Source organism: Leucoraja erinacea, chromosome 2 (genome assembly GCF_028641065.1).
Source record: "Leucoraja erinacea ecotype New England chromosome 2, Leri_hhj_1, whole genome shotgun sequence".
Classification (NCBI taxonomy): domain Eukaryota; kingdom Metazoa; phylum Chordata; class Chondrichthyes; order Rajiformes; family Rajidae; genus Leucoraja; species Leucoraja erinaceus.
The window spans coordinates 108105737-108118888 of NC_073378.1; the positions used below are offsets into that span (position 1 = coordinate 108105737).

The 13152-nt window shown below is 42.6% G+C and overlaps 1 protein-coding gene and 1 long non-coding RNA gene across 2 annotated transcripts in view; one reads left to right on the forward strand and one right to left on the reverse strand.

The window, feature by feature from the left end:
* Nucleotides 1–1482: 1482 nt before the first annotated feature.
* On the reverse strand, nt 1483–4051 carry LOC129713651 (uncharacterized). Its single transcript, XR_008726260.1, has 2 exons — nt 3956–4051; nt 1483–2578 (listed from the first exon to the last, which is right to left on the reverse strand). It is a non-coding gene; the product is annotated as an uncharacterized LOC129713651 (long non-coding RNA).
* Nucleotides 4052–4507: 456 nt separating this feature from the next.
* Nucleotides 4508–13152, forward strand: part of nfx1 (nuclear transcription factor, X-box binding 1) — a 53431-nt gene continuing 44786 nt past the window's right edge. The window contains 5 exon segments of the mRNA XM_055649960.1: nt 4508–4729; nt 6204–6310; nt 6313–7258; nt 10605–10766; nt 12038–12115. Of these exon segments, the coding sequence (XP_055505935.1) occupies nt 4678–4729; nt 6204–6310; nt 6313–7258; nt 10605–10766; nt 12038–12115 (1345 nt within the window). The 5' untranslated portion in view covers nt 4508–4677.

The following is a 13152-nucleotide window of genomic DNA, read 5'->3' on the forward strand; positions in this document are numbered from 1 at the left end:
CGATAAATGAGAAAGGGAACAACATTTAGTGCAAGATAAAATCCTTTATAGTCCATTTAAAGATAGATCAAAGGACTTCAATGATGTAGTTAGGATGTCAGGACTGCTACCGAGCTAGTGAGAGGACTGTGCAGTTGCCTGATAATATCTGGGAAGAAACCATGCTATAACACATTCTGATAAAATGCCTTCTATAACACATCTGTGGAATTTGTCAGGGTTGTTGGGGACATGCTAAATGTCCTAAGCATTCAAAGGAACCAGAGGCATTGGTGTTCTTTCTTGACCAAAGCTTTGATGTGGCTGGTCACGGACAAATTTCTGGTGATATCTATTCCTAAGAACTTGAACCTTTCGACCATCGCCACTTTGGCGCCATCAATGTATCAAAGTGTGTGGGCTACTTTTCTTTCTGAGGTTACTCACTATCTCCTTTGTCTTGCTGATATTGAGGGGAGGTTGTTGTCTTGGCACCAGGTTACAAGGTTCTCAATCTCCTTCCTGTACTCCGTCTCACCAAATTTGATATCTGGCCCACTGCAGTGGTGTAATCTGCGAATTTGGGTTGTTATTTGGCTGCATATAAGTGTATAAACAGTGTAGTAGCGAGTTGAGAATGCATTTGTGCGTGGTGCCAGTGTTGAGGATTATCACGGAACATAATTTATCACCTATCCTCACTGATTTTTGTCTGTTGGTCAGGAAGTCAGGAAGGATCCAGTTGCAGAGTGGAGTGTTGGCTCCAATTTCAACGAATTTGGAGATGAGCTTGGTTGGGATAATGGTGGCAAAAGCAGAGGTGTAGTCTATGAATAGGAATCTGATGCAGATGTCCTTCTTATCCAGGTGTTCCAGAGTTGAGTGTGGGGGCCAGGGAGTGGCATCGGTCGTGGGCCTGTTATAGCAGTAGGTGAACTGCAATTCGTCATGGCGGCTTGGTAAGCTGGATTTAATATGCCCCATACATTAAATTTGGGAGTGTTGGATGTCCAAGATTTTGCAGGTTCAGGTGACTCTGTTGGCTTTATCCCATATATACCTCTTCCCGTCATAGAGCTCAGAATAGAATATTAAGGGGGTCAGATGTGAAGCTTGCAATGTAGCCTAACACTAATTTGTGGAATCTGCTTGTTGATATATTTTCAGTGCTTTGAGACATCTGCTGCAGAAAGTACAGTTCTCAAAAACATTTGGAGTCAACGCTTACTGCTGCCCAGTGGATCATAGGTTTTGTACCTTATCCGAGGCTTTTATCTGCGAAAACCGTTTAGTTCAATAGACTAAAGGCTTTGCTAACTCACTGAAGTCAATGATGAATTTTGTTATCAATGGCTGCCTTCGCCAACATGTGGTCCACGTTTTCTAAGGTCTTTCCACATAATAAAATCCTATAAAATCCTGTTGGATGAATAAAATATTAACTGCAGTGCCAATGATAAAGTTATGAATTGTACAAAGCATGAACTGATCTCTTGAGACAACTTGAGAATTTTCATGTTTATTTTTCTTCATGACATATTTTCAAAACTCTTCTATGAAATCTAACCATTTTAAATTTTGAATGAATCCATATTAAAAACTAGGTAAATTGAGTTAAGCAAGAAATGCTGTACCATTTTATCCAGAAACATCTGAAATTACTTCTTTGTTTTTCAAGGATGATATTGGCAGGAATCAGATGTAAAAAAATAATAAATCAGTTTAGGAGAAAGATAAAGCTGAACTTCAAAGGCTTTGGATTACTCCTGGTGGTAGAGAAATAGGATTGTGCCGAATACATGATTGGAGATGAGATGAATGAGGAACCGTTTTAGATTCCTGGGGGATTCAATCCAATTATATAGTTGAGATATGCCGCACCTTGACAGGGGATCCATTACGTTTGCAGGCAGATAGGGAAGCTAAGTGAAGATTCAGAAGGAAAGCAAAACTGAAAATGATACCTAGAAAATGAAAGAGTTTAGGAAAAAATGTCAGAAAATTGACAAATAGAAATGTGGTTCTATTTAATGGTGTATTGCTGATTGTGGGAATGATAGTGAAAATGGCATTTTGATTGGACATTGGACAGATGCTGCGCCACCGCTACAGTTCAGTAGAATTATCACTATACATAAGCACTTACATATACATCTTAGATAAGCATCCCAGATACAGTACACGTGTATAGTATTAGTACACTGAGATAGTAAACAGAGTCGCTAGATTTAGCGCCATTTTCAACTCCCAGTTGTTATATGTTAACCTGACCATGAAGGCCCATTGTCCTGGCGGCGTTGCAGGGTCAGCCTGGCAAAGCACAGCCTTTGATGTCCTCCACCGCTGCTCCACCGTTCTGTTCCAAAGCAAGCCACGTCCCATCCATGTGCTAGGCCTCTTGGAGCTGCGCCCAGTTCAGACTAGCCCTCGTCTGCTGCAGGGCCTCCAGCAGCCCACTCCACCATCGAAGCACTGCACTGCCTCCCGCAATTGGTCTGCTTACCCATCCTCTCTCTGACTCCGTCTCCCTCCTCTCCAGTCCACGGGGCGAACAGGAGCTAGGATCGGCAGATTCCCTCTCCCAGCGGGTTCTCGGTTCCTCAACACATACAGTTCAGTAAAATTAATACCATACATAAATATAATCCCAGATTAAGTACAGAATGTATAGAAACAGCCCACTGAGGCCATATGCATGGTTTTGACACCATTTTCATAGTCCCAACCGCAGCTGGACTTTTTTTCAAAAATAAATGTATTAATTTATTAACATTAATATTTACAAAACAGCAAGATCACACACACCACCAAATACAAACATTACCAATTATTCTTAATACTAAATAACTATATTACAATCCTGCTCTAGGATGCATTTAACCCCTCATGGTGCCCAGCAGACCCGGAATCCCCCATGGTGCCCTTGGACACTACGTGTTCCTTTTCGAAGGACACCTTGGCATGGAAGTAACCCTGGAAAATGGGCAGGCAGACGGCTCAGACGGAGCCCTCTTTTGCATAGCACAGTGACCCACGAATGGCCAGGCCCAGAGGTAAACGAACCAAGACATCCTCTGCTCTACCCACTCCCCTACATAATGGATGCCCAAAGATGAGGATGGTGGGACTGAAGTGCAGCCAGAAAGGAAGAAGCAGCCCCTTCAAGTACACAAACAGAGACTGCAACCTCACACACTCCATGTAGGCATAGAACACAGACTCTTTCAGCCTACGGAAAAGGCAGGTTGCTGGCGATTCTGTGAACTGCCTCAGGAAATGCCTGCATGAGACTCCTTGGTGTAGTGCACTCCACCCCAGGTCTCCAATATAAAGGGGAAGAATCCCTACATAGACGGACCTCCGCTTAAGGGGGGGGGGGTCTCGTGACTGGAAAAAAAGCCAATTACACCCATGGCCTCCACGGGAATGTCCAGTGAACCGTTGATCCTCTCCTCGCCCAGCCACATTCAGCCTTTGTGCCCCTCGGGCGCCTCCTGCAGCCAGTCTTGAGGGCGGGGACGATAACAGACCTGATTCTTCTAACTGGCGCTTTGTTCTAGCGTTCACTATCATTGCCGACTCCCTTCACCTTCCTCTCCAGTCCTCTGGTCCTCAGGGACAAGCAGGAGCCGGGCACCTGCGGCTTCCCTCCCCAGGCACGTTCCCGATTCCACGGTGGGTGAGCCAGGCCTGCTGCTGGGGTATGGCAGCAGCACGCGGCCCGTCTGGAGTTTGAACGAAAAATCCTTTCACTGTATCTCAGTACACGTGACAATAATATACTAAACTATTCAGTAGTGTTCACAACGATCCTTAGACCAAACACTCTTGTCACTCTTATAGTCCCTTGGGATCGGATCAGATCCCATCCCTAGTTTCCGTTGCCTATTCATGTTGTCCAGAGTTGCAGTTTGAACCACTATTGAACCACTATTGCACTTTGTATCAAAGATCCTATAAGGTCTTTGCTTTGTACCTTGTTGAAGTTGAAGGACAACCACCAGTTGCAGCCTGATCACATGATCATGCGAGGCTTCCCCCCTATAGCGCCCCCTCGCGGCTGGATCATGACCGTGCGCGGCTCCTCCCCCCCCCCCCCCCACAGCGCCCCCCGCGGCGGGACCGGGACCGTGCGGGCTCCTCCCCCCCCTCCCACCCCCCCCCCCCCCCCCCCGCGGCTGGATCATGACGGTGCGGGGCTACTCCCCCTACAGCGCCCCCCCCCCCGGGACCGGGACCGTGCGGGCTACCCCCCCCACAGCCCCCCCCGCGGCTGGATCATGACGGTGCGGGGCTACTCCCCCTACAGCGCCCCCCGCGGCGGGACCGGGACCGTGCGGGGCTACTCCCCCTACCCCCCCCCCCCCCGCGCCCCCCGCGGCGGGACCGGGACCGTGCGGGGCTACTCCCCCTACAGCGCCCCCCCGCGGCGGGACCGGGACCGTGCGGGGCTACTCCCCCTACAGCGCCCCCCGCGGCTGGATCATGACCGTGCGGGGCTCCCTCCCCTCCCCCCCCGCGCCGGCTGACGGCTCGAGTCGCGGCGGGCGCGTTGTGAGTGGGGCGCATGCGTACCGAGCGGCCAAGGCCTCGGGCAGCGTCGGCCTTCCTTTTCCGGGCCGGTTCGGAGTTTTGGTTTGTCGGAGCTGAGAGCAGGCCCAGGCCCGCCGGGTGCCCACTGTTCACAGGAGGATGTGAATGGTGGTCAGGAGGAGTAGGATGGCAGAGCCGAGAGAAGGGGAGCCGCCAGGTACGGTATCCCGGGCCGGGGCCGGGACCGGGGCAAGCGCACGGCGGGATCATCACTGATAGATACCGTGATGGGAAGAAGCTTAATCCCTGCAACACAACACCTATTGATAAATTAACTGGTCTCACAAACCCTTTAAAGTTATGAAGGGCTATGGCAGCGGAGATGATTTAGATACATTATTCCCACTGATCAGGCAGTAGTCCAGACCTACGGCCCATAATTAAAGAAAATCAATGATCTAATAGTGAATTCGGCCAAATATTAACCAATGCCCTTTGCAGATGAATATATTTCAGCGGGAGCAAGATAAATGGCGTGATGAAAATAATGGAAGGATGTGATCACTTGGGTGTTGGTGGATAGGTCAATTTTGTGAAGCCGGTTAGGCTGAAGGATCTTTTTTGGAGTGGGTAAAAGTCTAGATAGGGATCATGACTGCAGAAAATTGTCACAAGTAGAAATGGAGAGTTATGGTGAAAGATACTTGTATGATTCTTTGCTGGGGATTGTAAAGTATTCCAAGATTATGCAACATTAGGTTCAACTGGCATAAAAATGGATTTTGGGCTAAAATGGTTCATGCAAACTAGGTTTATATGACAATAAACTAATCTGAATCCAAAATATAAGTGAAATTAAACATGATAGTATCACCTTTACCAATATTGAAATAAAAACAAAGAATTCTGAAATACTCAGCAGGGCAGACCACATCTGTGGGAAATGAAACATTTAGCATTTTGAGTTGATGAAAGACAAATGAAGTTTATAAAGGAAGGATATCACTGACAGCATAAAACTGGAGTAACGATGGGGATGAGCCTGGTTACCAAGTTCATCTGGTCAATTAGTAAATGGAAGTTGGAGAGTGATAACTTACACAAATGAATGCAGGAGTTTTGAGATGTAAAGCAGGATGAGTTGGAGGATGTTTTGGCCTCTTCATGACGTGTTCTGACAGGCATTCTCCAACATAGTAATGTTAAGGAGGCAGAGCACGGTGGCATAGAAGTAACTGATATCTCTGTGCCAGTTCACGTTACTTTTAATTTTTTAACTTTTGGATCAGGTTTATTATTGTCACCTGTACCAAAGTACAGTGGAAAAAGCACAATTAAATCAGATCAAAGACCAAAAGTGTTAGTAACAATCCACCAGGAAACACTGCTGTGTTTTCCCTTCAATCTGGAAAAGTGTAATTCACTATATAACTCTTGGCTTACTGTTCCATAACTAAATATATATCCATACTGCCTTTGTTCCTTCTAATCAATTAATTTTATATTTACTGAAATGTCGAGAAAACCAATAGAGTTCATCTTTATTTTGAAATCAACTTTTGACATTTTATTTTATTCTTTGTTATGTTACTTGTCGTATTGTTTAAATTTTACTAAAGGGTTAACACAGACACACATTTTACAGCAGCCCTCAGGAAACCTCTAGTTTAAATAATTTCTCTCTCAACCAGGTGGACTGGAGCTAAATCCAGATGCTGCAGATTTCATTCCTCGGGAAATGCAGGAGTCGCATAAGAACAAAAATTCGGAGGAATTTGGCAGAAACAGCACACACACGCGCCACCCTCAAGACAACAGCCATTTCGAAGTTATCGTTGTAGTTTGACACACAGGGAATATTATCAGCAATCAAGGAATCATTTGGAGGAAGTCCCTACCCCTAATTCTAAAACTGCCTCTGAGGATCACAGGACTAACCAAAATAAAGCAGGTATGCATAGCTTCCAAAATCAGCGTCGTCACCGACTGAAAGATGACAAGCTTTGTTCTGGAGAAATGCCGTTCACTGATGAGTCACGGTGGGAAGCTGCTACAAACCTTATGCAACCAACTGAGAAAAAAATGAAAGATTTTGTCAAACAAAACACAACAAAAGAGGGGACAGATTCATTGGGACACAGAAAGATGCATGACGTAGAACAAGAAAATTGGCGAGCGCCAGAAAGTCGGGGAGGAGCTAAACCAAAGAAAATGAACTTGCATTTACATAAACCCACTCGAGGAATGCAAGGAAAACAGGCCTTTGAAAAAAACAGTAGAATATTTGGAAAAACTGTCACAGAAATAACCAAAAACATTTGCCCACCAGAGGATAGTCAAAGAAAAGCACTTAATGAGCCTAGTAGACTGGATAAGAATGGTGAAAAATATAGTGATGAATCACAAAGAAAATTTCCTAGAAGTAAAAATAGTTATAGAGGATTCACTCAGGGCAAAGAATATCATCTTGACGAAGTGTACAAAGATTCAAATGTAGACAGTGTTAGAACAGGTTTGAGTTGCTCAATGACTGCTTCAGAATTGGATGTCAAGACTGATGTAGGTGAAGAAAGAGTGAATTCTAATTTGCGCGACAGATTGAGTCACCGAACACAATCGTGGAAAGTGAGTGAAGTAGACAGAAGGAAACGACCGCAAGATCTGCAAAAAAAATCCTTTGATTTGGGAAGAAAGACATTTTGGAAGAAACAAATGGAAATGCACAAGAGCAAGGAAACTCATACAGGTTAGAATATTAAATTCCATGTTTAAAAATGATTTTTTTTTAGAACACTCTAAATGTAATGAAGGTATTGAATTTCACTAGAAATGGGTTTTGACCCAAATTGTTATCTGTCCATTTCCTCCACAGATGATCTCTGCCCCACTGAGTTCCTCCAGTGCCTTGTTTTTTTTTTTTTTTTGCTCAAGATTCTAGCATCTACAACTTTTTGTGTACCCCAACAGTCTTTCCTGACAAAGCAGCGGTTGAAATTGCACTTCCAATCTAGCTTATTCTATTTTGTGTTCATAATGTGTGTTCAGTCCACAGTAATGACCCAGAGCTTCCATTTGCCTGCTACTTTAAATCCACCCTCTTACTCCCACACTGACATTTGTTTGTGACCTAACACAAGTTAACAACGCACAATACATTTAGTGCCTTGTCAACTCTCTCTGGCTCCTGGCATAAATTCCCTCTTTTGTTCTTTCTTTGTTAAAGCCACTACAAAAAGAAAAAATGTTGTTGTGTTAGGGTATTTACTTTCAGCAAAATTGCTGGTATAGCAAACCTTTTTAATGCATTAAACACCCTGTTTATTAGGTCATATAAGTTACAATGAAAGGGAAGAGGTTGCATGGAAGCAGGCCCTTCAGCCCAACTTGTTCATATCGACAATATTGGAACCAGAGCATATATAACATGGAACAGCACAGGAACAGGCGCTTTGCTCCACAATGTCCACATTGAACACGATGCCAAGTTAAACTAATCTCTACTGTATGTGATCCATATCCCTCCATTCCCCATACACCCATGTACCAATCCAAAAGCCTTTTAAGTGCTACTATAGTATCTGCCTATGCCACCACCCCAGGCAGCACATTCTAAGCAACCACCACTCTCAATGTTAAAAGAAAACTTTATAAACTTTATAATTGTATAAACTTCATTCAAGTGCCCCGTCAGCCTTTGCACACAATACTCCAAAATGTGGCTTAATCATAGTCATATAAAGCATCAACATGACTTCATGATTCTTATACTGAATGCTTCAACCAATGAAAGCAAGCATACCATTTGCTGCCTTTAACACCATATCCACTATAGGTTTGAAGTAACAGACCAAAGAGTCCACAGATAGTCATAGTCTTACAGTTTGGAACAGGTCCTTCAACTTGCCCACATCGGCCAACATGTCCCACCTACACTAGTCCCACCTGCCTGCATTTGAACCATATCCCTCTAAACCTGTCCAATCTATGTACCTGTCTAAATGTTTCTTAAACATTGCAATAGTATGCTATGCGATAGATGATATGGGGAAAGGAAAAGTAAATAAGAGCAGAAACTGGAACTGAAACAAAAATAGTTGTAATAAGAGCATCCTCCATATTTTCTAGGAAGACTGACTTGAACTTCCGGGGGGGGTGGGGAAAGACCAGTGAATTCATCAAATTCAGATATTTAGCTTTTTCTGTTTATATTAGAACTGAGTAGGTCATCCACTTGTACCACAAGCTTAGATTTGATTTTTCCACAGATACTACCTCATTTGTTAACTATTTCCAGCAAAAATCAAAGTGTCGGAGGAACTCCGCAGGTCAGGTAGCGTCTGTGGAGGGAAATGGATAGATGATGTTTCAGATTGGGACCCTTCTACAGACTGATGGAGGAGAGGTGAGTTAGCTGGTAGATAGAGGGCAAGTGGTGGGGCATGAGCTGGCAAGTGAAAGAATGTTTCAGGTAAGGAGGGTTGATTGGCAAATGTGTCAGTCTGGAGTCGGGAGATCGCCATCATTCTCTTTAATTTCAGCTTTTCAGCAACTACTGGTCTTGCACCTCACAATTTTGCATTGTACTTTCTCCCTCATTCATCTCCTGACTCTTTTGTAGACCGATCAATGAAATGATCGGAGAGCATCCTTCGCCTTCTGTAGGGAAGCACCAGTGGCCTCTGTATCACCTGGAAGTTTTGATTTCCTTTTATCACAAACATTCCCTTTGTTATCTTCAGTCTTTCCCTTCTCTTCAATTTAATGTGCAATTGCTTTTTGCTCCTTGTTGAGTATATTAACTCTGTTTCCTTGTCTGCAGATGCTGCATGTCTTGCTGAATTTGTCAAGCATTTCCTTTTTTTAATAACATGAGGAAATAATGATCTATATCTAGTGATAGCAGTGGAATCCACTGTGATGGATGTTTATGTTAACTTTGATGTGGTTGTGTGTCTTGTTGCTTTTCACTTAGTATGGCTGTATGGTAACTCAAATTTCACTGTAACTTAATTGGTACATGTGACAAACTGACTTCGAAACCTTGATATTACTATTGTTTACCCATGTAATTCCATGAAACTGACAACTGCTTTGGGTCGTGCAATTTGCAGCCTTCTCTGTGATTAGTAAATTGAAATCACAAGAGCGTATATTTGGGTATTTACAAAGCAGTCGTGTTAAAATATAACCTCTGAGTTAAATTAATATGTTAATGATGCACTGAACATAATTACGGCAGACAAAAATATTTGAGCCTAAAATAAATTGTATATTGTCATTTTCTTACAAGAAATTCCAAAGTGATTTTAATATTTTCATTAGCAAAAATGATTAATTCAGGATCGATTTTGCTCCTTTGAGTTTTTTTTCAGTTTTTATTTGGCACTGAATATTTGTTTTTGAAGAAACAATACTAATAAATATTTTTTATCTCTTGAGAAATTTCTTACATGATTAACTCTTCAGCTATGGCTCCCTACCTGAAACATAACCTGTTCTTGTTCTCCAGAGATGTTGACTGATTCACTGAGTTATTCCAGCACTTTGTGTCTTCCTTTGGATCCCATATCCAGCCTGTGGAACACTGAAGAAAATTATTGACCAAATTTGTGTTTTTGTAACTGTCCAGCAAACTTTGAATTATTTTGTGCAGTTACTTCGCCAGAATCAGTAGAATTTATTCTCTCAAATTGCACACCAGGATGTGAACTCTCCTCCAGATTGCTTGACCACATTATAATTGCTTTGTTTCTGTGCCATGCTATGTTTACATTCCTATAATTAATTGATAGGGTTATGGTCAGTGATGTGGGAGCAATTTGAAATGGTGAAATAATCGTATGTCATGCCATTTTTCCTATGTCTTTATAATTAACTTTTTTTTAATGTTGCATCATCCCCTATTTTTAATATAGTTTATTCAAATCAATAAATTGTAACATTGAGTACATTGCAATGTGACATATTAAAATGCCCAATTTTTTCAGTCCACTATCAGTTGAGCAGCAAGTTTAAATATTCATTCACCATTCACTGGTAATTTTCTTCTCTGGCCACGAGTATTATTTTCTTCATCTGTTTTTTTTTTCCAGGTTTACTGATTGAACACCTCACAGCTGAGAAATATGAATGTATGGTTTGCTGTGAGGTGATACGTGTGATGGTGCCAATCTGGAGCTGTCAAAGCTGTTATCACGCATTCCACTTGAACTGCATTAAAAAATGGGCAAGATCACCAGCTTCACAGGCTGAAGGTTAGTTTCCATGTACAACATTTTAAAGTTATTCTTGGCTGTTTCAAACAATATTAGGCACACAATTTATAATTATTTGGGAGATTTTATAGTGCAGATTGTTAATGCACTAAATTAGGCATAAGAAATCTGATAGACGCAAAATGTGGGAGTAACTCAGTGGATCAGGCAGTATCCATGGAGAACATGGACAAGGAACCTTTCGTCAGACTGCTTGGGGGGGGGGGGGGAGAAAGCTAGGATAGAGAAAGGGTAGGACAGATAATGGCCAGTAATGGGTGACCTCGGGCGAGGGGGTTATCTGATAGGCAGATTGTTGGACAAAAAGCAGGGATGAAAAGACAAGTGTGAACCCGAGAGGATAAAGAGTTGTGAATTATTATGCTCAGGGATTGAAAAGTTGCAAATTGTGCATCCATGCAACATTGGTGCAAGTGGAGGGGGAAGGAGGGGAAACTGGTGCAAGATCAAATACATATGAGAAATCTGATGTTAAGTTCTGCCAATGGCAAATTAAAAACTATCAGCAATATAGGAAGTACCATTTATGCCGCCTGTAAATGTCCAATTTCCATTGTAATTCATTAATAATGTTAAATGACTGCTTCCTATTCAGAACATGTCTTTCACAATGCATAAAGCTAATGACGTTTCTTTGATGTATGGGTACATATAGTACAATAGCAAATTTGTGCACGTCATCCCTATGGCCCTTATAATGGACCAAAATGTCCAATGGGATATGTTTGGCCATTCCCCCACAGTTAAGTCTGGGATGGGCTCAGGAACAGATTACATGCATCTGTTATTCAGCATTATTATGCATATTTTCCATTTCAGTCTTTAAAGACCTGAAATTCTCTGTGAACCAGTAGGCATGTAATGTCCCAGATTTTAGGGAAGGTGGGGAAAGTACTTAAGTTTAGAAAAATTGCGGTGATAGGGGTGGGCAGGAAATGTAAATGCTGGGAAACTGCAAACTGAAGAGCAGCAAGACTGATTCCATGCGCCCAATGTTACCAAACACTCTAACTCCTTTTAGCTTGTATAACTATCCGAATCAGCAGCTGGCTTGACATTTTCAGTGCTTCAACACTTAAATCACAAGATGATACATTTTTGCAACCCTCTGAGAAAGAAAACCCATCAGTGTGTAAATTACCTCTGCAGTTAGATAATGTAAACTGTTCATGTCTTCATACAGTGAATAATTCCGTAATAAGTTGTTTTCTTAATGATGTGCTTGGTAATTTTTTTTTTTAACTTGCTAGATACAAATGGTGGTTGGCGATGTCCTGCATGCCAGAATGTTTCGGTACGGGTCCCTAACGCTTACATGTGTTTTTGTGGTAAGTGTATAGCTGCATGAAAATATTCAATGTGCACAAGTTATTGATTGAACCTGAGAGTCATGGAGCTGTGCAGCATGTGATTGGGCCCTCAGCGCACTTTTGACTGAGCTGACCAAGTTTGCATATTCCATTCTTCCCATTTGTCTGCATTTGGCCCATGGCCCTCTAAATCTTTTCTATCCATATATCTGTCCAAATGCCTCTGTTTTTAATGTCGTAATTGTATCCACTTCTGTAGTTTGCCTCCAACTCATTCCAGGTATGGACTTCCTACTGAGTAAGAAAGTTGCCCCTGATGTCCCTCTTACATTAAGTCAATGCCTCTGGTGTTTGGATCCTCCACATTGGGGAATAAGACCGTGAGTGTTCACCTCATCCATACTCCCTCTGATCTTGTTCTTTAATAAGGTCACCCCACAACGTCCTAAACCACAAAGAAAAATGTCCCAGCCTTCCCAACGTCTCCCTACAACTCAAAGCCGCAAGCCCAGATAACATCCTAGTGAATCTCTTTTGCATCCTTTCCAGCTTAATGACATCCTTCCTATATAGCTGGGCAACATGACCTACATACAATATCTCAAATATAGTTGCGCTATTAACTGATAGAGCTGCAACTTAATGCCCCTACATTTGTACTCAATACCCTTCCAGATGCCGCCTTCACCATCCTATCCACCTGACTCGCCACTTTGAGGGAAACATGCACCCGTACTCCTCAACCTCTCTGTTCCTCAACACTCTCCAGGGATCTACCATTTTCTGTGCAAGTCTAGCCCTGGTTTGTCATGGCAAAGTGCAACACATCACACTTGTTAGTTAAATTCCATTTGCCATTCTTTATCCCATCCTCCCAATTAACTAGATCTTATGGCAAACTTAAATATACTCCCTCGCTGTCTATAATGCCACTAATTTTGGTGTCACCCGCAAATTTACTGACTATGTTATCTGAACTGTTATCCAAATTGTCAATTTGTATAACAAACAGCAATGGATCCAGTACTGGCCCCTGTGATACACCATGGTATCCA